Below are 27,780 nucleotides of genomic sequence, written 5' to 3' on the forward strand. Positions count from 1 at the left end.
TGGAGAAATCAAATATCGCTCGATTGATTGTGCTAGATGAAATTGAACTGGAGAATGTGGGTCTAATTATAATAATAATAGTGATAAAACATTAAAACCATGAAAGTGACGTAGTCAGCGTGGGAGGTGGTGGCGTGTGTGATAATTTGTGGAAATTAATGAGTTATTACAAGAAATAATAGCACAACTGTCAGAAGGGCTCCAAGTTGTATATTCGCTAATAATGATCGGATCGTCGCGTGCAGCACGTCAAATGAAAGGATAAGAAATGCAGAATTCATCGACGAAGAAAAATCGAAGATGGCGCAACATGTCATGAAGGCACTAAGCCAAATCTTTGTTAATGATAGTTGAATCTCAACGTGCAGTACATCAAAAGAAAGGGAAACGAATACAGAGTATACCGACAGAGAAAAAACAAATATGTGGTAACGAATGTAATATCCAACGACTAATGTGAAATAGCATAGGAAGAATTGCAAATTCAACAGAAATCACTGAAAAAACTTGGAATTGAAAGTTTATTCCAATTGCAGAAGCTTGATCCAAAAACGGAATTTATTGACAAAGAAAATGAAAAAATCATTGTATACTGAAACATGGACTGCAATTCGTTCATTGTGAATTTCTCCTTCATGGTTTTTGAATTCGGAACTTGCTTTTTGGTGTGATTTTGGGAAAGGAAGGCTAGACGCTGCGGAAGGAAAACGATAGTACACAAGTGAGAAAATACGTAGGCGTAGAAACATCGGTAAGAAATCAATAATTATTCAATTAGTTTAATCGCACCATTTTATAAATTTGAGCGATATCATTATGACTCAAGGTTAGTTACATACTGAAAACGATGTTTAGAGCAAATTCATTGGAATTCAACTTCGCATTCAATTTTATTTTTGTATGACAAAAGGAATATTCATGTCCGATTTTATAGTATCTTTGATATAGTGAATTATAATAAAATTATGGATTGTTAATAATAATTACGTTTATCTATAATTCAACGCAATGGTAATAAAATGATTGTTTACCCATTTTTTCTTTCAATTGTAATTGCTATCTTTTGTTAATAAATTTTCTGAAATCAATTTATTACTTGTCAGGTATTCCCAGAGTATTATTTTGAGACCATTATAGATGGTCAGGTAGGTATTACTAGTTAGGTAGGTAACGACTTAGGTAGGTATTACTTTGTATTTTCGACAAATATAAGCCCTGGTTACTTAGAGGTATTGTTTATGTGTGACGTCTCATTTAGCATGTGGCATTCGAAACCCATCGATTCGTAGATTATTATTAGTCAAAAATTTTGAAAGCTTCATATGTAAGTCACTTTCGTTTCCTGTATTAGTGTGAGTTTGTACTTAATTGTGTTTGAATTACGTTCCATAAAATATCTACTCTTAGGTGCTTTTGTGGTCATGGGTCATGATAAAAGAAAGGCTAGGCGCTGCGGAGAGAAAAAGATTGTTCCCAAGTGAGAAAAGACGTAGTCGTAGAAACATCGGAAAGAAATCGTTAATTAAGAGGTAAGTGCTTTTAACTATTCAATTGATAAGTTTCATCTCGCCATTTTGGGAAATTTGAGCGACATCATTTTATATGATTTTAGATTTTATATTCTTATTTTTTATACAATGATATAATGAAATTATCGATTGTTAATAATAATTACGTTTATCCATAATTCAACGTTATAAGTATAAAATAAATATAGATCTATTTGTTGTAGGAGGTTGTAGAAAAATAATTACTTCGTTGTTTTCTCTAGGAAAAAGTCAACCACAGACAACTCTAATAACAGCGAGGAGTCCATTTCCCCTTTTCCAACTAGATTTGTTCAAGTTTCGGGAAGGTAATCCATTAAAACATGAAACATACCTAGTAGTACTTTTTTGTGAATACGCCAGCATACGAACCAGAAGATCAAATAAACATTTATTTTTCAGTGATGATGTTCGTCCAATGTGTAGTGAAGATATCTCTGCCGTAGCTTCACCCATTGAAATTGTGGAAACCACTGTCAATACTTCCCAGAGGTAGAAATATATTCGTTCTGATCTTTTTCATATGAACCTACACATTTTTTTTCAGTTTGTATACAGGTGTATCTCTACAGGGGCGACGTTTGGCAGATATTGGATATTTATTAACGCAAATCGCAGAAATATCGAAGCATCCACCATTCGATTGTACATTCAGTGATATGAATTCATGAATATAGAATGGGTTTGAAAACCAAAATCAGTTTTGTATGCAAAATGTGCAATATTGAAAGAACCATTCATCTCATAGAAGAAACCGATGGGGAAATGGACATAAATAGCGTTTTAGCTTTGGCCACAGTTTCAACCGGAAGTGGATACTCTACAATCAACGAGATGCTCTCTGTTTTGAATGTGTACCGTTCATGAGTAACTCTACTTATCAGCAACACCACGAAAATGTAGCTGATATCATTGAAGAGACTGCTTGGAAGGTCATGGAGGAAGCAGGTCAAGAAGAGGCTCGAATAGCTCAAGAACTAGGAGAGGTCGATGAAAGCGGTATTACCGTTGTAGCTGACGGGGTTTGGAGTAAAAGATCATACTCCGTAAATTATAATGCATCTTCAGGCGTAGTAGGTAGTCAGTTGCTGAGTGCACCGAATATATCATTATTATATTCTTATTTTACAGGCCTGTATAATTGGTGCTAGAACGAAAAAAAGTTTATTCCTGGGCGTTAGAAATAAGTTTTGTGCCGTGTGCTCGCGTTCCGCAGTACATGAGAATATTCCTTTACCTGAACACAAATGCTACAAAAATTGGAGTGAATCATCAACCAGTATGGAATCCGATATCATAGTTGAGGGTTTCAAACGGAGCATGCAAATTGATTGGAGATGGTGATAGCAGTGTTCATCAAAAACTACTGGAAGCTCGACCTTATGGAACACTTATGATACAAAAAATTGAGTGTCGCAATCATTTGATGAGGAATTTTTCGAAGAAGATCCGAGAAATTTGTGGTATTAATTTATTTATTCATTCTGACAATAAAATGAAGATAATAATCATAATTCAATTTACAGATAGAAAGCGAAGTAATTCAAAAAATTTGCTAGTACCTCGAGGCCTAAGGAAACTAGTTGAAAGCAATGCCCGTAGACTACGCACTTCAATAAAATCTGCTACGATGTTCAGGATTAATGAAAAAACTTCATTGGTCCAAAAAGTTGAGAACCTATGCAAAGATCTCAAGAATGTCCCATCACATGTATTTGGACAGCATGAAAGATGTCAGGAGATATCACATTTCAAGTGTTCTCCAAGATTAGAAGGAGTTGATCATATACCCAGCATGAGAGCATGTGGTCTATTGCACGATATTGAAGTTTGTATTAACCGCTTAGTTTTCAATGCGGCCAGCTTAATAGCGGACCTGGATACCAATATCGCTGAACAATACAACAGCATCATCTGCAAGTTTGTTGGAGGTAAAAGAATAAACTATTCTCGTAAAAGATCGTATGCGACACGTTGTAAAGCTGCTGCTATTTCATTCAACTCTGAACTCTGATGGGGACTATTATAATGTTGTTGAAAAACACAAAGTTCCATTTTATACCAAAAGATATGTAGAAAAGATGAAAAGGAGACGCCAACTTCAGAAAATCACGAGACGCAAAAATAAAGACTTTCTACCAAAATTTAAGAAGAAATATGCTCTGCCAGATAAGGATTATGGCCCAGACGCTATCCCTGATCCTGATTTATCTACCGATCAATTCGAGCAAAAAAAATACGATTTTCTCAATTCATTAAAAAAAACTGCCGAAGAGATAAAACTCATTGAAGTCAATACAAGAGGTCAATCTGGCAATCCTCGAAGCGGTCAGCCTGTAAGGAGACTCAATGGTGAGAGGAAGTACTGAAAGTCTCAGTGAGCTCTAGACACTCTACCAGGGCTGTTCCCTGAAGGTCATTTCAATATTTGCATCAAGACATTTTACACTTCGTCCGCCGGCTGGCATTTTAAACTCGGATGGGTCGGTGAGCGCACGTCTGAACGAGGACCCTGAGGTACGGGACATACGTGCAGATTAAAAGCGCTCCATACCTGCAACTGGACCCTCGAACTGCATCTAACGGTAAATGTCTGAGAATATGGTAGGCGGTCCTATTTTTACAATCACAGACATACTGAACAAGGGACGCCTCCTTCTATCTTGATGGATATCTTCATTACGCAAATCGACAAGTTAATGTTGTTTCGACTCGAATACACACACTACAGAGGGGGCACGGCAAACTCCATAGACGGAGCGTAATTGTTTTACGTTTGGAGATTAATTAATCTTTTAAATATTTTCAATGGTGAACGATGTTTTATTATTCTATTATTATCATGAGGCTATTGCCAGAATCATTTCATCTTCAACAAAGGTTGTCCTGCATTGGTCGTAATAAAATTCCTCCTAGTTTCGAAAATGCACCTATATTATCAAACAAAAAAAAATTGTGAATCGAATGACACTTCAACCATACTTTTAGGAGCCGGCAAAAAGTTTTGACCCAAAAAGCATTTGTGAACTAGACTTTTCAATGGTATGTTTACTGGCGTGGTGGATTGCAAATTTCCAATTTCCTCGGGTATCTAGGATCTATCAATTCGGACAGGAGTCAACTGTTGTGAAAATTTTCCAACTTTGGTTTCATTTTATTCGTCCAGAATGATTCGTCCTTGATAATCTAAAAAAAAATCCTATCAATTTTATAAGGTCATGGAATATAAAACAGAATTAATACATAAAGTGTTCAGCCTATAATTTTAATATTTATAATCAGAAATATTTTTAAATGATTGTTGAAGGCAGTTAAAACATGGATGAAAACCAATTTATCGTTTTGATAACTAAAATTCCCAACGGAGTCCAAATTACAAAATAACACAGGGAACGCTGAGTAATGTGTAGCTGTCCTTGTAATTACTTCGCTTTCTATCTGTAAATTGAATTATGATTATTATCTTCATTTTATTGTCAGAATGAATAAATAAATTAATACCACAAATTTCTCGGATCTTCTTCGAAAAATTCCTCATCAAATGATTGCGACACTCAATTTTTTGTATCATAAGTGTTCCATAAGGTCGAGCTTCCAGTAGTTTTTGATGAACACTGCTATCACCATCTCCAATCAATTTGCATGCTCCGTTTGAAACCCTCAACTATGATATCGGATTCCATACTGGTTGATGATTCACTCCAATTTTTGTAGCATTTGTGTTCAGGTAAAGGAATATTCTCATGTACTGCGGAACGCGAGCACACGGCACAAAACTTATTTCTAACGCCCAGGAATAAACTTTTTTTCGTTCTAGCACCAATTATACAGGCCTGTAAAATAAGAATATAATAATGATATATTCGGTGCACTCAGCAACTGACTACCTACTACGCCTGAAGATGCATTATAATTTACGGAGTATGATCTTTTACTCCAAACCCCGTCAGCTACAACGGTAATACCGCTTTCATCGACCTCTCCTAGTTCTTGAGCTATTCGAGCCTCTTCTTGACCTGCTTCCTCCATGACCTTCCAAGCAGTCTCTTCAATGATATCAGCTACATTTTCGTGGTGTTGCTGATAAGTAGAGTTACTCATGAACGGTACACATTCAAAACAGAGAGCATCTCGTTGATTGTAGAGTATCCACTTCCGGTTGAAACTGTGGCCAAAGCTAAAACGCTATTTATGTCCATTTCCCCATCGGTTTCTTCTATGAGATGAATGGTTCTTTCAATATTGCACATTTTGCATACAAAACTGATTTTGGTTTTCAAACCCATTCTATATTCATGAATTCATATCACTGAATGTACAATCGAATGGTGGATGCTTCGATATTTCTGCGATTTGCGTTAATAAATATCCAATATCTGCCAAACGTCGCCCCTGTAGAGATACACCTGTATACAAACTGAAAAAAAATGTGTAGGTTCATATGAAAAAGATCAGAACGAATATATTTCTACCTCTGGGAAGTATTGACAGTGGTTTCCACAATTTCAATGGGTGAAGCTACGGCAGAGACATCTTCACTACACATTGGACGAACATCATCACTGAAAAATAAATGTTTATTTGATCTTCTGGTTCGTATGCTGGCGTATTCACAAAAAAGTACTACTAGGTATGTTTCATGTTTTAATGGATTACCTTCCCGAAACTTGAACAAATCTAGTTGGAAAAGGGGAAATGGACTCCTCGCTGTTATTAGAGTTGTCTGTGGTTGACTTTTTCCTAGAGAAAACAACGAAGGAATTATTTTTCTACAACCTCCTACAACAGGTTACTTACATACAAGGTTTTCAATTTTTGACAAATAATAATCTACGAATCCGATTCACACATAGCCTATACCTCTAAATAACCAATTATTTCATTGTCGAAAATATAATATGAAATACTCCTAATAAAAAAGGTGTAACAGTCTCAACGATATCACTTGTTTGGAAATAGATCTATATTTATTTTATACTTATAACGTTAATTATGGATAAACGTAATTATTATTAACAATCGATAATTTCATTATATCATTGTATAAAAAATAAGAATATAAAATCTAAAATCATATAAAATGATGTCGCTCAAATTTCCCAAAATGGCGAGATGAAACTTATCAATTGAATAGTTAAAAGCACTTACCTCTTAATTACCGATTTCTTTCCGATGTTTCTACGACTACGTCTTTTCTCACTTGGGAACAATCTTTTTCTCTCCGCAGCGCCTAACCTTTCTTTTATCATGACCCATGACCACAAAAGCACCTAAGAGTAGATATTTTATGGAACGTAATTCAAACACAATTAAGTACAAACTCACACTAATACAGGAAACGAAAGTGACTTACATATGAAGCTTTCAAAATTTTTGACTAATAATAATCTACGAATCGATGGGTTTCGAATGCCACATGCTAAATGAGACGTCACACATAAACAATACCTCTAAGTAACCAGGGCTTATATTTGTCGAAAATACAAAGTAATACCTACCTAAGTCGTTACCTACCTAACTAGTAATACCTACCTGACCATCTATAATGGTCTCAAAATAATACTCTGGGAATACCTGACAAGTAATAAATTGATTTCAGAAAATTTATTAACAAAAGATAGCAATTACAATTGAAAGAAAAAATGGGTAAACAATCATTTTATTACCATTGCGTTGAATTATAGATAAACGTAATTATTATTAACAATCCATAATTTTATTATAATTCACTATATCAAAGATACTATAAAATCGGACATGAATATTTCTTTTGTCATACAAAAATAAAATTGAATGCGAAGTTGCATTCCAATGAATTTGCTCTAAACATCGTTTTCAGTATGTAACTAACCTTGAGTCATAATGATATCGCTCAAATTTATAAAATAGTGCGATTAAACTAATTGAATAATTATTGATTTCTTACCGATGTTTCTACGCCTACGTATTTTCTCACTTGTGTACTATCGTTTTCCTTCCGCAGCGTCTAGCCTTCCTTTCCCAAAATCACACCAAAAAGCAAGTTCCGAATTCAAAAACCATGGAGGAGAAATTCACAATGAACGAATTGCAGCCCATAAATAAAAATCTGCACGCCGTTTGCCGTTGCATTTGCGATCAGGGAAGAGATTGTCGGGTGATCAGAGGGCGCCACGAACTGGTTGCCGTAAATGCATTTTCTATTTTACTTCTCAAAGTTTTCATTTGAAATGTGATGATTTGAAAATGTATTTAATTTCAAAAAAACTATATTCACTAGAGGGTAACTCTCATTTTCCATGATTTCAAAACCTTTTAGTTGGGATATTTTTTTTCTTTTCAAACATTCGAAAAACAATAGTCAAGCACTTAAGGAATATTTTTTTGAAGCGATCGGTGCAAGTTGCATGAAAATCGGATAACTGGTTAAGAAACTATAAGTAAAATACGTTTCAAGTGGGCATGGATTCCTCTTAAGGCAGCGAGGTGTGTGGCATACTCGATACAGTGTCGGTACATTCCACACTCATACTTTATCGCAAGTGGTTGTCAGTAGGGTACTGGAAATGCAACATTTTTTTATATAATCCGAAGAAGAAGGGGTAGGAGTGGGAGGTAGTTAGAAGTATTTGGTAGATTATTGTCGAATATATTCAGAAATGAAGACTGATTTTATGAGTTACCTACTTGAATAATGCTGTTAGATGGATTAAAAGTGATTTTTGAATAATACACATCGATCATTACTTCCATCAATAATTTTTTTTTTCGATAAGAAAATAATATTTGTTGATACCATATTATTAAAGTTCTTTGTTTGGTTATGAGAAGTGTCATTTTGTTCTGATTTAAAAATAAAGTACTATTTTGAGAGTTATTCATTTGAATAATGCTATGGAAAGTGTCGGAGTTTTTGGACAATACATTGATCATTACTCAGATATAATAATGATATTTGTTCAATTTACGATTAGAGTATTTTTGTGATATGGATTGTTCTATATTTTTCTGAATCTTATGTATAAAGAATTCCTAGGATAAAAACATTTAACTCCTTTTTTTATATTCGACTACTTATTTGGGCAATGTTAAATTGTATGATTGGAAGTCAGTAATTAATAAATCAAATTACTTGGTAGTTTCATTGTTTTAGTTTGCTAATTCACGTTGATTATTAAACAGAACATGGGTTCTGGTAGTTCTTTTCACATTTCTTGCGAATACAACTCAGCTTGCCATCCCTCCTGGACGGTGGCTTTGGCTTTCTTACAGACCCGGACTTCTTGGTCTTCTTCGGAAGCTTCTTAACCTTTTCACTTCCCCTTTTCCTTCTCCTAGGGCTCTAGAACTTATCATCTAAACTAATCTACGACAAAATAGTCGGTGTAGATGTCATACCCATCGCGTGTTCATCCTCTCAAATCCGACAGTCCCATCAAGTAATGAGTCAGTGAGATATCCGGCAGCGACTCCTCGAGTCCAAATCCACCAAGTTGGAGGTCGCCGACAATGTTGGTGGCCCCATGGTGGAGATAAGCGGCGGTTTATTCTCCTTATCCTCATGGTCTGAGTTGAGGCCCTTAAAAAAGGACTTCACGTCAAGCGCCGTCATTTTCTGAGTGGAAGTCATCGACGGTGGTGGTTGGGCACTAGCTCCCTGGAGAATGAATGATGGACAACCATCTTCCTCCAACTGAGTATGGTTCAGAGGAATTGATGGGGTTTATAAAACCTTTTTCAAGAATGGTTTGGTTTTGGAGAAAATTATAATAAAAATATTAGTCAATATAATATAGGTTTGATAATAATTTACACCTTACAATAAAACTTAACTTTATGTCGCTGCTACACTGACAATACTAACTAAAACTTCAAACTAATATTCAAATGTCTATCGCTTTATTAGTGCACTTCGCACCGCACTGTCAACTTTACTTCCACCGATATGCGTGTTGTTAGTGTTTATATATACCAATGGAAATATTAGGAAGACGATAACATTATTCTCGAAGCGACGTGACACCTAGAATAATCTAGAAGTCACAGTCGATTGACGACGACCAGCGTTATTTTTCTTCAGGAGATGATTTACAACAATAGTATGGTATGTACTTGCATCAAGCTGCTTTAAACTGCTGCTAACTAACTATTACGGCAAGTTCGTTTTGTGTTCTACTGCAATTGAATGATGAGCTGCCACCTACTCCTGTCGCCAAGACGGTACCTGGAGCTGTCCTGAAAAAGTACCCGGCTGGGCGTGGAGTTGCAAAAGACCTTCTGCTCCAAGGCCGCTTGTCGCATAAAGACCAGAGCCGGTGGGTGCTAGGCCATCGGAGGATCTATGTTGGTTTACGTCCTCGCCTCCTGGGTTCGATTCCAAATCCTGGACATCGCGCGTTCCCTGCATCATCGCGAAATCCAAGGGCAAGACCTTTCTTCAAAACCAAAGTATTCGAATCTATTATTTGCAGTACCCTGTGATTCTAGCTATCTAAAGGCGCCGCGGGGGTACAACTGGCCACTACGATGGCACTAGGCCGGACCAGAGGGTTCCCTACGCTCCCTAACCACTTGGCCGACACACTGTCCCAATTTGACCTACCTATATCCCTAGCCCGAGGGGAGAGAACAACCTCCGGAGGCACACGGTCGCTTTAAAGCCCCCAGATACCAGCCCACGTAGACTGTCTCTTAGATATGCTGGGTCGGCGTACCCTCCGATGTATTCGAGCCTGGGTAGGTCGAATACGTCCAAGAAGGCCGGCTAGTGGGTCCCTCGGTGCGGCGTGACGCCGGAAGTAACGAGTTACGAATTCTATTAATAAGCCCTGAAAAGGGCAATGCTTAGAACTAAAAAGTTCTGTTTGCAGCAGCTGGCCTTGAAAAAGACCGTTCGGCTTTGTATCCTGGTTTTATTAGAGTTAGTATTAATTATACTAAATTATAGGCAAGAAAAATGTGTTGTGAAGAATTTTATTTAAACTAGAAAACAGACATCAGACAACTACTACAACTAACAGCAAAAACAGGGTTGCTAGTGAATGACATACTCATATAACATTCTTACAGTAAACTGCATTACCGGCATTAAAAGATGTGCAGTATTAGAGATGGGCGCTATTATTTTTTGATAATATTAACACCCCCCCTCAAAATTGCAAAATTGATAATTAAAACAAATTCAACAATTTTACAAATTTTGCAAATTTTACATTACCTAAAGCTTTTGTAAACACATCAGCTATTTGATCATTAGTACATATGTAATTTAGAAGCAAAACGCCATCATTAATTAAGTCCAATACAAAATGATGTGATGTATTTACACCGTTTATTATTTTCGAAATTATCGAGTAGTTTCATGACACTTTGATTATCCTCATAGATGATAACTGGCAATGGTAAATTTACTTCCATACTCAAAAGCAAGTTTTCAATATAAATTAATTCACACGATGATGCACAAACTGCCACGAATTCTGACTCAGTACTAGAAAGTGTTACAAAAGGCTGTTTTTTTAGTACACCAAGATATAAGATTATATTATCATTAAGCTTAAAACATTAACCACTAATGGATTTACGATCAGAAACATTATTTGCCAAGTCGGCATCACTATACCCAAGCAAATTAAACTCATTAAAAGAGTTAAAATGTAATTTATAATCATTGGTGCATTTCAAATATTTCAATACTCTCAACAAGTGTTTAAAGTGGTCATCAGAAGCACAGTCTTGAAATTGACCATAATAGCTAATGCTAAAACATATATCAGGCCTTGTTCCAAGCATTATATAGATGAGGCTTCCTAAAAGTTCTTTAAATGGCAAATTTGTTTTAGCATCAACATCAGAAACTCTCGTTAAATCTGACTTATATTCCATAGGTGTTTTTGTATTTTTACAATTTTCAACTTTATATTTCCTAACTAAATTATCAATTGACGAACTTTGATCTATTGAAATGACTTTATTTTCATCATCCTTAACAATTTTAATACCTAGAAAATCAAGTTTATCAGATATACTTTTTTTAATTTTAAAAGTCTCAGACAATTTCTGTTTTAAATAGGAAAGGAAATTTGAATCATTGCATGCGATCAATATATCGTCAAGATACAAAAGTAGGAAACATCTCACAGTAATCTGACTTTGATCGCTTAAATTGCACATTCAACATAAAGTCATTAAATTTCTCATTCCAAACTTTAGGAGCCTGTTTAAGCCCATATAATGCCCTCTTTAACAAGCATACCTTATTATCAGCTTCAAAATCATTTAACCCTTCTGGGACTCCCATAAATACCTGCTCTTTGAGTGCACTATGCAAAAAAGCATTCTTGACATCGAGTTGTTCAAGAATTAAATCATAACTGTGACTAATTGAAAGTAAAAATTCTCAAGGTAGATAATTTTGCAACTGGTGCATGTATTTTTCCAAATTCTCCAAAATCATGTTGCTCAAAACCCCTAGCTACTAAGCGAGCTTTGTATAACCTGTTACTTTCTTCACCCATCTTAACCCTAAACACCTACCTATTACTGATTATTTTCACGTTTTGGGGCCTGTCAACTGACTCCCAGGTATCATTCATTTTTAATGCATTAAGTTCATCGTCTATAGCTCTTTTCCAGAAATTCCAGTTTGAGCTAGCTCTAGTCTCTTTATAGGATTTAGGATCCTCAGAAAATTCACTTATCAAAGCCAAACAACTTATATCAACCTCATAGTCATCAAACCTTGCTGGTAACCTAATTTGCTTTTTTGTTCTTTCTCCCAACCTTTCAGTTTCAACATTAGTCTCTTCATTTTCACTACCATTCAATTTAAGCTTTTCTATATCTTTTCTAAGCTGATCTTGTTCTATATTTTCATCATCTTTTTCACTATCATTTTCACTATCATCGTCATATAGTAACAACCTATTACTCTTATTCATAAAATTTATCTCATCAAAAACAACATTTCTATTATGAATTAATTTACCTTCATCTTCCTGCCACAAGCGATAACCATTCTCAGTATAACCCAAAAACCTACACAATTTTCCTTTATCACCCAACTTACTTCTTAAACAGTCAGGGACCCTAGCGTAAGCAATGCACCCAAATACCCTCATATGTGACACATGGTTTTTTGTTATAAAATAACTCGAATGGCGTTTTATTTTGAACTAAGCAAGATTGGGTTCTATTTGTAATATATGCTGCCGTTAGCACAGCATGTTCCCAGAAAATTCTACTTAAATCAGCTTGCATAATCATCGATCCTGCTATGTTCATGAGAGTTTGATTCATTCTTTCTGCTACGCTGTTGAGTTGAGGGGTATAAGGCGGTGTATAAGATATTTCTCAAGACAAAAATCTAAGAAACCTTTTGAACAATATTCACCACCATTATCACACCTTATTTTCGAAATTTTCTTTCCACAAAACAGAGATGTAACCCTAGCTTCATACTCTTTCATACACCCTAATACTTCATGCTTATGTTTTATCACAAATACCATCACAAATCTAGAGTAATCATCTACAAAGGTGACAAAATATGAATTTTCATTACGAGAAGAAGGGGTAATTGGTCCACATACATCAGTGTGTATTAATTCTAAATCCCTACTAGCCCTTGCCACTTTTGAACGATATGGTAAACACTTTTGTTTACTTTTTACACAAACATCACAAATTTTTGTTTCAGGCTTTGAATTTGCAAAATTCAGACCGGTAACTAGATTCATTTTTTTCATTTTTAGCAATGAATCATAATTTAAATGTCCATATTTAAGATGCCATATTTCTTTGTCTTTATTATTTGAGGCCAAATTTGCATATTCAAAGTGACTATGTTCAAAAACTAATTTATATAAATTGTTTATATGGTTACCTTCAGCAAAAATCTTTTTGAATTGTAACTTTACCATTATTACATACAACTTGAAAACCTGCCTTTTCTATGGTTGAAATTGATAACAAATTTACCCGTAACTCAGGAACACATAGTATATCCTTAATAATAATAGGTACCCTTTTCTGACCTACAATACTAATGGCCTCCATATCACCAACACACACAGCCTTCATACATTTTCCTTCCGCAGCAAGTTGAATCAACCTTGGTTCGGTGAATTCCCTTTTGTTTACCAAGACATCTTTGCAGTTGATATAGTGATGCGTAGCACCAGAGTCAGCATGCCATTCTGTCACATGAACATTATTGAAACTGTCTGAAGTAGTACAAAAAGCCACTGCTTCCTCTACAGACCGATCGGATGTTGTGTTCGCCCTTCGATTCACGCAGGCCATGGCCTTCAGCATAATTAGCCCTGTTTTCCTTTTTAATTCTGCACTGAAAAGCCTTGTGCCCATATTTGCCACAGGCGTGACACTTTATACCACAAACATTCTGAACATGTCCAGTCCTTGTTAATTTCCAGTAACAACTATATCGTCGTAATACCAAATATTATCCAACAAATCTCCTCTGAGATAATAATTCAAAATTCCAATAAATCTCCTCTGAGATTTATTATTCTGAATTCTGCTTGGATTTGTAATCGCCAGCTAAAAGAACGGTTTTAGGAAGTTGACTCTACTGTTAGCGGTCGAACACTGTCCTTTGCCGATCGCGACGCGCCGTATTTATATGTTCGCGGCGAGCGCGCGCAGGCTCCACCTACCTGGTCCGCTGCCGTCTTTCGAATCTGATTCGCTTTTACAATTTATATACTCTATTTGCTTTTGAAGAATCTGGACATTGGTAACACTCCTAGTGTTTTGGAGCCATAAGCCCCGCCCACTTCTAGTGGGGTTAGAACTGGGGTAGAACAATTCGTTTGAATCTTTCGACACCTAGAATTTCGATACACATAGCTTTCACACTTTTCTTGAATGTTTCAATAGAATCTTCCCTTATATTCTTCTGCAAGTTATAGTAGAAACTTCCCGCCCATTCTGGCGACCGCTTATAAGATAGATTTCGAAAACTTTTTATGGATAATATCTTTTATGAACGTACATGATTTTAAATAGAATTCCCACAGTTATTGTGAGTATTTCATTTTTTCAAAAGTTGATTTACAAGACTCTTGATACACTAGATTGAAAATCTGTCGACTAAATCTTTTCAGACTAATGAATACCTAACTAAATTCCGTTCCTTGACCCGATAGGTAATGTTATAATTGGTTACTGAATGACGAATTTTACTTTTGCTTCGGAGAGATTTATTATTTTGCCAAGGAAAGGAGATAGGAATTTTTTGTAATTTCTAATGAGTTCCATCTGAATTACACTTCAATAGTTGTAGGAACGAAAATGTGTCATCATCTTTGTAGTCATCTGTAGAATCAGAATTATTATGATCGAATGAAAATTAATTGTTCACATTTTGTTGTATAGTTACTTTTCTGGGATCCTTATTTGGTGCGTCATTCATAGTTACTGGTTTTCGGTGGTTTCGTATTTCAGGAGAGAGTTTAAAAAAAAATGTATTTTTATGTGTTTTGCGTCAAGAACTTTTGGGACAGGAAATATCAAGAGAAAACATTTCTAAAAAATTTCAAAAACCAAATTCACATCTCCAATGCGGTCTATATCGATAGTTTCTCTATCGAAAAAAATAATAAACTTTGAGATAGTATCATTATTTCATCCTGAGGCTACTCCAATAATTGTGTAAAATGATCCTAAAACACTGGATCGAAAGTTATCGAAAGTTTCATGCATTGTAATATTCGGAAAATTGGAAATGATATAGTCTAAAATGGTTGCATTTGTTTCACCATCAAAATATGACAAAATTCTAGTTGGACTAATTATGACTAATGGGACAGAATGATTTGATAATATCAAAATGATCAACATATGATCAACTGCCAAGGATTCACAACACATCTTTAGAGAATTTGTCTAGTTCTTTAATTGAAATGAATAAATTTGAAAAATATTTCAATTCGTGAAGTAATGATGAAATTATGAGGACATTTCGAAGTGTAGTTTTATTTTTGAGCTGGTGAGCTATAAATGTACACTTGAAATAGAGGTTTTGTAATTATTCACATTATGTCAAATCTTCTTGTGTGTAAAAAAATGTTTTGAACTGATATCATATACTTCATTGATAGCCCCTACCAAGGGAAGCAAAGCTGTTTTCCGATCGATTACTAATTTGCTGATCGTCAGAAAAAGCTGTGAAGTTTGTTGATGCTCCTTCTTTATCGATTGTTATGTTATGCAACAAGCAGATGCACTCAACAATTGTATCTGCCTCAGCAGGGTTAACATAAATCTTTTGTACAATAGCCTCCATTTGCTATACCATGATATCAAAAGTGCCTTCCACCACTTGACGAGATTTTGAAAGTCGCTTGTTGTCCTAGTTTGGCTAAAGGGTACATTCCCATCAAGTGGGGTTTTGACGGATATGATTCGTCCTCTGAGAGCACGTAGGAAACTGTTATATCAATTCCTGGAAGAGTTGAGTGCCGTCAAGTACTTAATGCACCGACAGCAATGGCCAAAAATCTATAATTCGGGACATCAACTGCTTGCAATACAATTGAAAAATACTGTTTATAGTTCCTGGAGTTACTCCCAGAATGAAATGCTTCATGTATGCACACATGTTTACCATCTATACATCCAACACAATTAGGGAATTTACATCTATTCCAAAACTGCTCAACTCTAGTATTGATCTCGTCTTCCTTGCAGAAAGTGCAAGTGTACAGCGTAGATGTCCCAAATCATTGCACATGTCTCTTTAACGATTCTCTCAACCGTCACATCAGAAATTCTGAAGGAATATCTCAATGTTATGAACAAAGAGCCAGTAGCCAAATCATAATTTCACAGCACATTTAATTCCAATTCTTTGAACCCAATCTATTTCAAATTATTTCAATTTTTCTTGTGATGACTTTTATATAAATAACATTGAAATATTAATTACCCTTGATTTATTTTAAATCAATTCTGTCAATGATTCTTTTTTTATGTTCCGGTGGAGGAAGTGAAAAAAATTGCAAGGGATTCGTGATACATTTCGCAAAAAATATAATAAAAATCTTGAGAAAAAATTTAGAAACGAAGCGATCGATACAGGCGACTCGACTTGACCATACTTTGATCAGATTTTTTTGAAAAGTGCGGTAAACCATCGGAAACTTCATGGCAATGTTCCTCCGGGGAAAAATATAACCAAAGAAACGCCAATACAAGCTTCAACTTCAGGTAGTTAAGAAACCACTACTGAAGATAGTGCTTCAAAACAAATCCGTAATGAAATTCGAACAGTTATGATGTCCCACCTCCTATGTAACCCCACTTAACCCAATTTCCAAAAAAAGAAAACGGAACTTTGTAATTTACTGCCTTTACAACGACGAATTGATTTAGTCAAAGCTATGTATCTGACTTCACAGAACATAGGTTAAATGTTCAATGACATGGAAGTTGATTTTCAGAAATATCCAAAGTATAATGAATATAAATATCTTGTAAAATCATTGAAATAAAAATTTTTGTTCGAACTTTACGAGTTATTATTAAATATCCTTAAAGTTACCGCTAAGCGTTCTTCTGGTAATATAACTTCTCGAAAATTTGACAATTTTGAAATGGATGAAGAAATAAAACCTAAAATGTATTGAAATGTCTCGGATCTCATTCGATAGTAATTAAAAAACCTGACACTATCCCCTTGGATCTTGGTATGTAAATGGTGAAACTCACCAAGGCGGCACCTTTCTGCAAGGATGGGATGGATTCAGTGTGTTTGTGTTTTTTTTTGCCCTCTGTTTTTTTACATAGTAAGGGGTATCTAATGGTAATATTAATTTCTCCACATCCATTTTGATAGCTTGTATCTAGGGAAATTTCAATTCAAGTTAGCTCCAATGGACGGTCTTTCGGTTATATTGCCGGCAGTCTGTTACAATGAATGACTAGACTTATATAAATAGATTAGCAAGTATATTAAATAGATTTAGCAAGTACTAAATCTAACATGGAAAGTATAGGTATATAGAAAAAATCTTAATGTGTTTTGTGAAGAAGCAGTTGCATGGAACAGTCATACTAGATGTGCAAAAAATAACCTACTATAAACTTATACAATCCAATACTGCGTATGGAGTGCATTTCCGAATAAAATCAAATTTTACTTGAGGTGCCTTGCTGAAATACGTTAAGAACAAGGAATTATGAAAGAGTAAATTCACTCAACTGTTCATAAACTTTTTGTTGCTTTTGTATTCACATACTAGCCATGGTATATCCATGGCTAGTATAATATAATCGCTATAGTATATATAGTATAATCGCTAAACAAAAAAAAATATTTCATGACTATAATATACACAGAAGGGCTTAGCCTATGTGACTCTCGATTAACAAAGACAAGATATCCTCAAGGTTAAACCAGTTGGAAACATATGCTGTTTCCACACTTTCAAGACAACTTTATAGTTATCTGATACAAAATGCATTTTACTCTGTGGGGAAATTTTAAACTCCCAATTATTGTTAATGAAAAAAATCCAAAGAAAGGGGAAAATACTGTGTTTATTTAATATTTCGCCTAGTACTTGAGTTCTGAAAAAATTGTATAAGAATTTTGTAAAGCAATTGAAATTTTTTTTAACAAGGAATAATTTCTATCCCATTCTATCATAGAAGGCTAGTTGAACTTTCAGGATGTTTCTTCTTCAGCTTTGGGGGGAATCCTAAGTAGTAGAAGAGATAAAGGATGGTCATGATTTTGAGGTGCTAAGAAGTGTGTAGGAATTGTCTATGGAATTGTCACAATATTGAATTTTTGAAAAATTTCAATTCTTTTTAACGTTGTAATTATGAGTATCGGCAAAAAATCAATATCTTATAAGAATTTAAATCGAACAATATGTGATGAATGAAAAATACTCACTCATTACTGTAGCAAAAATTTCATTCTTAATGAATATAAAAACATGACATTGATAACATTGTAAATTGATGATATAAAAGTACATTCACACTGTTTCTACCATGATTGCTATTCCTTGTCCTCCTCCGATACAGGCTGATCCAATACCCATTTTTGCATTTCTTCTCCTACAAAAACAGAAAACAATGAAAAATAGCTATAAATCTAGTGTAACCAGAAACATAAAATTACAATAAAGTACTTTGTCAAAGTATTTTGAAATAGTACATTTTTTGAATGAACTTTACAATACCTTAGCTGAAATGAGTCTTTTCAGAAGGTATTTTAATGTCCACTGATATACAGCGTGATTCATGGTCGGTGGTAGGTTAGACGTTTCTGGTAAACACAACGCAGGATTTTTCTGAAAATTTCACATTTTATATTTCTTCAACTGTTCTATTGAACTAAAATATTTTCAGCATTGCAGCATCACCACTAACATCAAAAAGTCCTAGCTACTTTTTTTTAAATAAAACACCCCGTATATTCATACATTTTTGGAAACGCTATTTTATTATAATACTTTTTTGTTTATAATGTCCTATACCTATCTCTATCGGTTTTCGAGATAAAAAATAATTACACTAAAAGTTGTTTTTTAAATACTCAACAGCATACAAATACAAATGAAAATTTTATTAAAACAATGATAAAAATAAAATAAAAACAACAATAAAAATTAATTGGTGCTCCAGGGCGACTTCATTGATTCCAGTGGCGCATTTGCGTTATCAGCTGCAGGAAAGGAAAAACCTGCAGCACCACATCATCTGAAGATATTGATCTAACAATGTCCTCTCTCTTATAAAACAGAATGTAGCGTGTCTCCAGAGGCTCCAATAAATTCAAAGCATCGCTAGAACACTTCGTGACACGACTATCGTCAAACTTAAACCAGTCCGTTTCTTCTTTGACCAAGGCGTTATAATTTATAATGAATATGGTTCAAAATATAGCACTACACACTAGCACTATAAAAAATCATAATTCATTAACGAATTATGATTTGTTATGTCACGGAATAAGTTTTATCTACTTATGTCATCGATGACATCGTAATGTCATTCATTCACCTATTTGACTAAATCCCAGCCAACAGAAATATTGTTTCACTAGTGTGGGTTATATTTTTAGGAGTGACAAATTTTTTGGAAGAGGAAGTTTTTGGCTTTCTACTACTCCATCTTGATACAAAAAATGTAGAAATCTTCCAAAGGAAGGAAGGAAGTAATCAATTTTGAAATAAGTAACTCTATGCATGGATGTGTAGATCATGCAAAGAAGTAACTTTCAGACACAAACTGGAAGAAAAGCCCTCGTGAAACAGCTACTTTTATATAAACATTGAATTACACGAAAGAAAAATTCTTTCGAAACAAATACTTTCATATGAACACCGAATTATAAGAAGACACTATTCTCTACTCAGTTTGTATTCCAAACATTCGTTGTGGAATAAAATCAGGTAACATTCAAAGGAATTTTAGTCACCCCTAAAAATATAACCCTCCCTATTTAAACAATATTCCTGTTGGCTGGGATTTAATCAAATAGGTGAAAGAATGACATTACGATGTCATCGACATCGATGTGTACCAGTGAGGATGACAGTGTTCCATGTAAGTGCAATTTTTTACCATTCATTTAATGTAGAATTCCTATGAATGTTACCTGATTTTATTCCACAACGAGTATTTGGAATACAAACTGACTAAGGAATAGTGTCTTCTGTATTCAGTGTTCATATGAAAGTTTTTGTTTTGAAAGAATTTTTCTTTCATGTAATTCAATGTTTATATGAAAGTAGCTGTTTTCTTCCAGTTTGTATATGAAAGTTACTTCTTTGCATGATCTATACATCCATGTATAGAGTTACTCATTTTAAAATTGATTACTTCCTTTCTTCCTTTGGAAGATTCTAACATTTTTTGTATCAAGATGGAGTAGTACAAAGCCAAAAACTTTCTTTCCCAAAAAATTTACAACTCCTAAAAATATAACCCTCTTTATTTAATTATTATTGGTTCTGTAAGGCACGTCCAAGTTATTATATATAAAAAAAGAAGCTATGTTATTGAGAGTTGTTCTGAGAGTTGTCGTTCGTATGGGGGCGGCAGCTGATCAACGGAAAAACAGATTTTAAAACAGATTTAAAACAGAATGATCAAAGTATGTCAATATCCTGTGACACTTATTATCGTTCCTGGAAGTGCGACAGACTTGCTATAGAATGTTTTGTTTTCGTAGTTTTTTTGAGAAGAATGGAGTCAATAATATCTACCTAGTAATCGTTGTTGGCAATAATTTGTTCGATATAACTTAGTTCAGTCTGAAAATTATTTTCTAACAGCCGGATATTCAATAGCCTGTGAAGCATTTTATTGAATGATTCTACTTTATGCTGATACTTTATGTGTCAAAGAATTGTGTATGACAATGTCATATTAGTTTGTGAAAAATTACAAAATCATGTTTATTATCAATACTAGTCAGGTCTAGAAAATTTATTGGTTAAATTGATGGATGTAGCCGTTACTTCATGGTAGGAGATCATAATGAAGAAAAGAGAATTAAATCTTTTTATGTTTTTTACCACTCTTATAAAAGTGGTGAAAAACATAGAAAGTTTAAATTGTCTTTTTTTCAAAATTTATTGAATTATTTACCTCTATTTCAGTTGCGAATTCAATTGATAGACGAATGAAATTAATATCACTGGAGTTTTATCCCAACACCAAATCGTTATTTTTAACACCTCGACACGTGTTTCGATAACCAAGTGATCATCTTCAAAGAGGAAGAGGTGATCGAAACACGTGTCGAGGTGTTAAAAATAACGATTTGGTGTTGGGAAAAAACTCCAGCAATATTCATTACTACACCAAAGGTTCCAAACAGTGCATCATAAAGACGAATGAAATTGACAAATTGGACAAACTTGCTTAACTGTCTAGCTGTCAAACAGACTAACTTTTAATCAACTGATTATTATGAAATTGATTTTAAAGGTATATATCTATAAAAATTTCAGCTAGGAAACGACTCAACAGGTTTCCCATTATTAGCCCTGAATTAAAAATCATTTTGAGATAGATCAAGAGTAAGTAGATCTAGAATTTGCTGCTTGATTACGGAATTGACATGGTCTCTCTAAGACACGCTCAACTAGCTCAATTGTTTCAATTGGCGGAATACTGGGAAGTGAATTTTGAAAATTAAACGATATGAATTCAGCATTATCGGGAAGAGTGAAAGACGTGTTTTATCAAACTGTTTAGTGAAAATCTCACAATAAAGTGTTACTTGACTATATTATGGTAATCGGCCAATTACATCACATATCTTGAAAAATATCTACGAGTTTCTTAGCACTTTTGTACTACAAACCATCTCATACAGATAATATCATGCATAATTCCTTTTCAAAATCTCTATCAGCATAAATAGTATACTTGACAGACTATTGAATATTCCACTGCCAGAAAGAAATTTTTGAAGAAAACAGGGTTTTACCGAAAAAATTGCTGTCAACTATGGATACAAGGTAGATATTGACTTCAGTTTTTTTTTTCAAAAAACTACAGAAAAAGCAATTTACCAAGAATGTTTGAAAAAGGGTGAGTACATGAAATAAATCAATACTAATATTTCTAGTATGGAAGGTGCTTTAATCGAAGCTTTTGCAGAAGTTATCAAAGATTGTGGTCAGAAGATTCATCTGATAAAGCAGTGAACACAATCTCCTTAAAAAAAGTCATATTAGATAATTTCGATGGTCAATTCAAATCTACCATGCAGTGCACACACTGTGGACACTCATCTGTAACCTTCGATCCTTTCTGGGATTTATCACTTCCCATAACACAAAGAACTGGCCAATTGAGTTTATCACAATGCTTGGATTTCTTCACAAGAGAGGAAACTTTGGATGGACGTGAGGAAAGGAGAAAATGCACAAAGTCTTTATCAATCTATAAGTTTCCCCGTATTTTAGTCATTCATTTTAAAAGATTATTTCTAACAGAAAGATTTAGAGGAAAGTTAAATGTTGCCATCGAATTTCCTCTAGATGGATTAGATATGAACAATTATGCAGCAGACAATGTGACTCCTTGTTGTTATAACCTATATGCACTTTCGAATCACAGTGGGTCTACTTACAACGGATATATTATACTGCATTATGCAGACATCCCTATACTGGCACGTGTCACGAATACAATGATTCACATGTGTCAACAATTTCACCAAAAATCGGTTGTGAGTGGAGATGCATATATCCTGTTTTATGAAAAGGAGTTCGTACCTTTTGAGCGTTTTGAAAAGTTATTTTTGAACTGTTAATTTTTATGTTATAATGAATCAATAAAGTGCATATTAAGTGTCATAGAACACTGACAAATTTTGGTGAACCCACCAATAACATCTCTCGTTTTTTGAGAAAGAAAAATTTGGCTTAAGAAACAAATGATAATTCAAGCAAATTCATTAGAAACAATAAAGATACACTTCCAGTGTCCTATTGATCAGGAGTATATAAGTAAATTAGTGGTTTTTGCTAAAAACTTCATAGTGGCCAAACGGGGGAGAACATTTTCCTAAAGAATAAAAGAGTACAGGAGAAGTTTCATGAATGTGAACGCCAATTCTACATTGGCAAACCATAGCAGAGGAGCATGAGTTCAACCAAGAATATGACTTATTACACCTAAAAGAGAAATATTTGAAACTCAATCTTTTGAAATGTTTGGAAATAATACATTTAAGATTTCGGAAAATATACTGCGTGACCAAATATAATTGAATTCATCCCCTCTCTTGGTGAAATTTCCTTTACAGCGTTTAAATTTTAAATTAGTTTGTACCTAAACTCTGGTAAAATTATAAGTCAAACGGTCAAATGATATTCCAACGAGTTTTAAGCTGAATTTACATAAAACCAGTAAAACTTTGAACATACAGGTATTTTATTGAAATTTTGACGAAATACTTATAATCTAATCTTGTATACGTTTATAAAAGTGATGTTGTTGAGGTGGATCCTTACACCAGTCTTGAATTGCAAGTTTCATGTTGGTCTACATTTGTTATGTCTTGAAACTTAAGACTACTCAGACTAAAAGCAAATGCTGAATTTTCAGGAGTCATTTGATACGTCTTAAAAATGTATGATTTTCATGAAGTAGAAAGTGAGTTTTAGAATTATGCTGTGAGTTTTAAGGGGTGCACCTGAAAGTCTTGGAAAAGTGGGGGAGATAATTTTCCAAACGATCTTGTACGGTTTTCATAAATTCAGATAATATTTATGACTGGGATCTTTCCGAACCAAACACCATACAAAACACTAGAACGGAAAAATAGAAAGATTTGCATTTTCGGAAAAGTGACCTCTAAACGAAAGGCGATAAATTCCTTAATGGTTTTCATTATATTATTTTTTTAAATAAACAACAGTCATGCATTCGGCCATGCTTTATGGGGCGATAAATGTAAAATCAACTGTACAAGAATGAATAACCTTGAGCCTTCATTCTGTTTATTCATTGCTTTATTTATATTTATAAAGGGGTTACCCCAATACAGTCAAGAAATTACAAAAATATCAAAATAAAAATATATAAACAGAGATATGTATATTATGTTTCACTAACGATAAAAATAAAATAAATACAACAATAAAAATTAATTGGCGCTCCGGGGCGACTTCATTGATTCCAGTGGCGCATTTGCTTTTTCAGCTGCAGGAAAACCCGGAAAAACCTGCAGCACCACATCATCTGAAGATCTTGATCTAACAATGTCCTCTCTCTCATAAAACAAAATGTAGGGTGTCTCCAGAGGCTCCAATAAATTCAATGCATCGCCAGAACACTTCGTGACACGACTATCGTCAAACTTAAACCAGTCCGTTTCTTCTCTGACCAAGGCAAAATAACATAAAATAACATTATTGAAATAAAAATTTTGTGCAACATTGCCAATAATTATAAATAAATATCAACTGAACAACAATCTAGCTACTTGTTTCTTTACAAATATTAGGATTCCCGCAAAAAAATCAATATTTTCACCACATAAATTTCCCACTCAATATATTTGAGATGGGTGTATGAAAACTATTCGGAACATTGAATGGTATGATAGAGAGAATTTGTGGAGAGTCGATTATCTCAGAGATTATTGTAAAGAGGTAAACAAACCAACGATGTCAAAATTCTGCGATCACTTAGACTGGTAAGTCTCAACTAGTTCATTATTTAATTGTAGTTATATTCACTAACAACTAGACCTAGTTTGTATGCTATGATTTTCAGAAATTTTCTTTGCACATTTTCTAATTGATGAATATACTTGGGTTCCAAATTATGGTGTTGTATTCAACAATATATCTGACTAGATAGAAATATAAAACTTGTATAGGCAATAAAACCAAGCATTTTGAGCGCTGTTTGGGATACATAGTTCACATGGTTATTAAAACAAAGCTTGTTGTCTAATAATATTCTTAAATCTTTACATTCTTGTTTTATTATATCCAAAACACATTATTTTTTAATTGGTGATCAAATCGAATTGCTGATTGTGATCTACTAAATACCATTGAGAAACACTTTCTATTGATATAAAGACAATTTGCATTACACCATTTTGATATATTATTGGGATCTTTTTGGAAAAGATTAGCATCATAAATATTTTCAACTACTCTGAAAATCTTGAGATCATCAGCAAAGAGGAGGAAATTTGAATACTGAATTTAAGAATTAATGTCATTGATGAAAAGGCAAGACAGCAAGAGGACCACAATGGGATCCCTGAGGTACTCCTGATTTTACTACAAAAGGTTCATTTAACCTCACTGACTGAGAACAACCTATCAGATAACTACTTATTCAATCTAACATCCTAGTTTATTCATCAATAAATTATGAGAGACTCAATCGAAGGTTTTGGAAAAGTCCGTAAAGATAACATCAACCTATGCAGACCTCTCGAGTTCTTTTGTTATGTAGTAGTTATGTAGTAATAAATTAAGTTGGATAATGTGGATCTACAATTTGTGAATCTATGCTGCTCTGGTGTTATTGATGATCTACAAACATTCGTTAACAGTTTGCTGACTTACCTATCCAAAAGTTTAGGAATTGCTTATAGTATGCATATTTCTCTATAGTTGGTGACATCCGTCTTTCGAGCCATTTTGAAAATGGGACGTACATACCTACACAGCACTAGATATTCATGGAATATATACATGGCTTAGAATATGCTTGAATGAATATGGCAGGATTATTCCCGAAAGAGTGTGCATAGAATGTATATAAATGGATTGTTCTTCCGTGAATATTTTAAGAATATAGTTGATCGAATATACCACATAGTATAATCTTAGAATATATCCCCACGGTATATTTTGGAATACTAATATGGTGTATTAGTGGAATTTTGAATTATTTCATGATGACGTATTCAAATAATTCGATATTATTAAAAACAAAAATATTTGAAGATTTTATTCTCATCCTATTTGAAATTATTCAAGTACAAAGTGACAAATCCTGACAACAGAGATGTGGAGAAGTGAAGTATTGGAGTAAACTTTTCTCATTGGTTAATTGAAGTGTAGCGCGCGACAGTCGAATCTCTGTGAAAGCTGCTGCCCCTTAACGCTTGGCAGCTTTGCGTTGAAATCGATATTTGGACAAAGATGGCAGGTTCGCGTGTGTTATGCATGGTGTATTGGTGTTATTATCAAAGTATCGTTCTCTCATGTTTAGTGTACCATTTATAGTTTGGGGTTGTACAGCGAATAGTTTGCTTTTGCATCTTCAAACAGCCTTCAAATAGCCATCTTCATAAGGCTGAGAGGGCGCTCGACGCGCCCTCTCAGCCTTATGACAGCGGCAAGGTGGTTACTATGGAAGATTCCAGAATCTCTCCCAACACCGAGAAAATTATTCAAGCGGAAATTGCTGGGCATGATGGCTTGGATACAGTATTAATAGAGCCATCCGAAAGCTCTGAAGCAGGAATTATCCTAACCAGATAATAGGCATCTGCCAGAATCGCCAGAATCTAATACGAGGTCCCTCTACAGCGTGCTCAACAACCTCCAAAAGAACTCATCGACACTTTCAAGAGGACGTGGAACATCTGTCTGAAGAACTTTTCGAAGCCACACGGTTCGTAGAGGAATAAAACGATATGTTTGTGAAGGGCACATTTGATTGAACGGATTTAGTTCAACATCGGATCGATACTGGTAATGCCAAGCCCATACTTCAACCAAAGCAAGCAAAGCAAGACGAAGCTTCATCCATTGTTAAGGGCATGTTGGAGAAAGGAGTAATAGAGGAAAACAGCCCCCGGGTCGTCACCTGTTGTGTTAGTGACTAATAAAGAAGGATCAACGAGATTTTGCGTAGAGTACAGGAGGCTTAATGATGTCACCAGAAAGGAGAGTTACCCTCTCCCTAGAATAGATGACACCCTGAGCATCTTGGCTGAATGCAGATGGTTCTCAACATTAGATCTGAAAAGCGGATACTGGCAGGTGGCCAGTGGCAATGGATTATACCAGTTTAGGTTTATGGCATTCGGATTATGCAATGCACCCGCAACATTTGAACGCTTGATAGAGTTGGTGTTGAAAGGACATAACTGGAAACAACCCTGGTCTATCTTGATGACAATATAGTCACCGAAAAAAGTTTTGACGAACATCTGTCAAACTTGAGGAGTGTTTTTACGAGGCTGCGGAATGCTCATTTGTAGATCAATCCCAAGAAGTGCTGCCTCTTCCAGGAAAAGGTGAATTTCTTGGGACACGTTGTGTCTTCAAAAGGAGGAAAAACAGATCCAGAGAAAATCAAGGCAGTGCGAGAATGGCCAACACCGAAGAGCAAGCACAACGTAAGAAGTTTCCTTGGACTCTAGCTATTACCGGCGTTTCGTGAAAGACTTTGGAAAAGCAAAGCTTGACTGAAAAGAGAACACCCTTCGTTTGGTCTCCAAATTGCCAGCGAGCATTTGCTACCCTGAAAAGACATTTGACTAGTGCACCGATCCTGGCATACCTAAAGGAAGATCTCTTGTTTATACTGGACAACGGATGCATCCCAACATGGAATACGAGGAGTACTTTCTCATTTTCAAGAGGAAGAAGTCGTCATAAGATATTTCAGTAAATCCCTCAAAACGTCCGAAAGAAATTACTGCGTTACTAGAAAAGAACTCCTCGCAGTGGTCAAAGCAGTGGATCACTACCACTCCTTTTTATATGACCGT

The 27,780-nt window shown here is 34.7% G+C and overlaps 2 protein-coding genes and 2 pseudogenes across 3 annotated transcripts in view; 2 read left to right on the forward strand and 2 right to left on the reverse strand.

The window, feature by feature from the left end:
• Positions 1 to 610: 610 nt before the first annotated feature.
• On the forward strand, positions 611 to 2,224 carry LOC141487235 (uncharacterized). The gene is made up of 4 exons (XM_074186072.1): positions 611 to 1,529; positions 1,772 to 1,855; positions 1,950 to 2,039; positions 2,095 to 2,224. The coding sequence occupies exons 1-4, from the start codon at positions 1,429 to 1,431 to the stop codon at positions 2,216 to 2,218; spliced, it is 399 nt and encodes a 132-aa protein (XP_074042173.1). The 5' UTR covers positions 611 to 1,428; the 3' UTR covers positions 2,219 to 2,224.
• Positions 2,214 to 3,862, forward strand: LOC141487233 (uncharacterized; annotated as a pseudogene).
• A 601-nt stretch (positions 3,863 to 4,463) lies between these two features.
• LOC141487234 (uncharacterized) lies at positions 4,464 to 6,525 on the reverse strand (annotated as a pseudogene).
• Positions 6,526 to 18,453: 11,928 nt separating this feature from the next.
• LOC111504790 (3-ketoacyl-CoA thiolase, mitochondrial) overlaps positions 18,454 to 27,780 on the reverse strand; it is a 123,142-nt gene continuing 113,815 nt past the window's right edge. For both annotated transcript variants that reach the window (XR_012468280.1, XM_074186070.1), the window contains one exon: positions 18,454 to 18,617. Coding sequence is in view for 1 of the 2 variants with exons in the window: in XM_074186070.1 (XP_074042171.1) it covers positions 18,536 to 18,617 (82 nt within the window). In the remaining variant the exon portion in view is untranslated. The remainder of the gene's footprint in view (positions 18,618 to 27,780) is intronic.

This window comes from Leptinotarsa decemlineata, unplaced genomic scaffold (genome assembly GCF_025532065.1).
Source record: "Leptinotarsa decemlineata unplaced genomic scaffold, Ldec_3_MD MMD2_tig00078422_RagTag_RagTag, whole genome shotgun sequence".
NCBI classification, from domain to species: Eukaryota; Metazoa; Arthropoda; class Insecta; order Coleoptera; family Chrysomelidae; genus Leptinotarsa; species Leptinotarsa decemlineata.

Excerpts from the sequence above, each read along its gene's own strand:
- LOC141487235 (XM_074186072.1), top strand. The coding sequence starts at position 1,429 with ATGATAAAAGAAAGGCTAGGCGCTGCGGAGAGAAAAAGATTGTTCCCA. Across the intron at positions 1,856-1,949 it reads TTTGTTCAAGTTTCGGGAAG|TGATGATGTTCGTCCAATGT; the intron begins GTAATCCATTAA and ends TTTATTTTTCAG. Across the intron at positions 2,040-2,094 it reads ACTGTCAATACTTCCCAGAG|TTTGTATACAGGTGTATCTC; the intron begins GTAGAAATATAT and ends ATTTTTTTTCAG.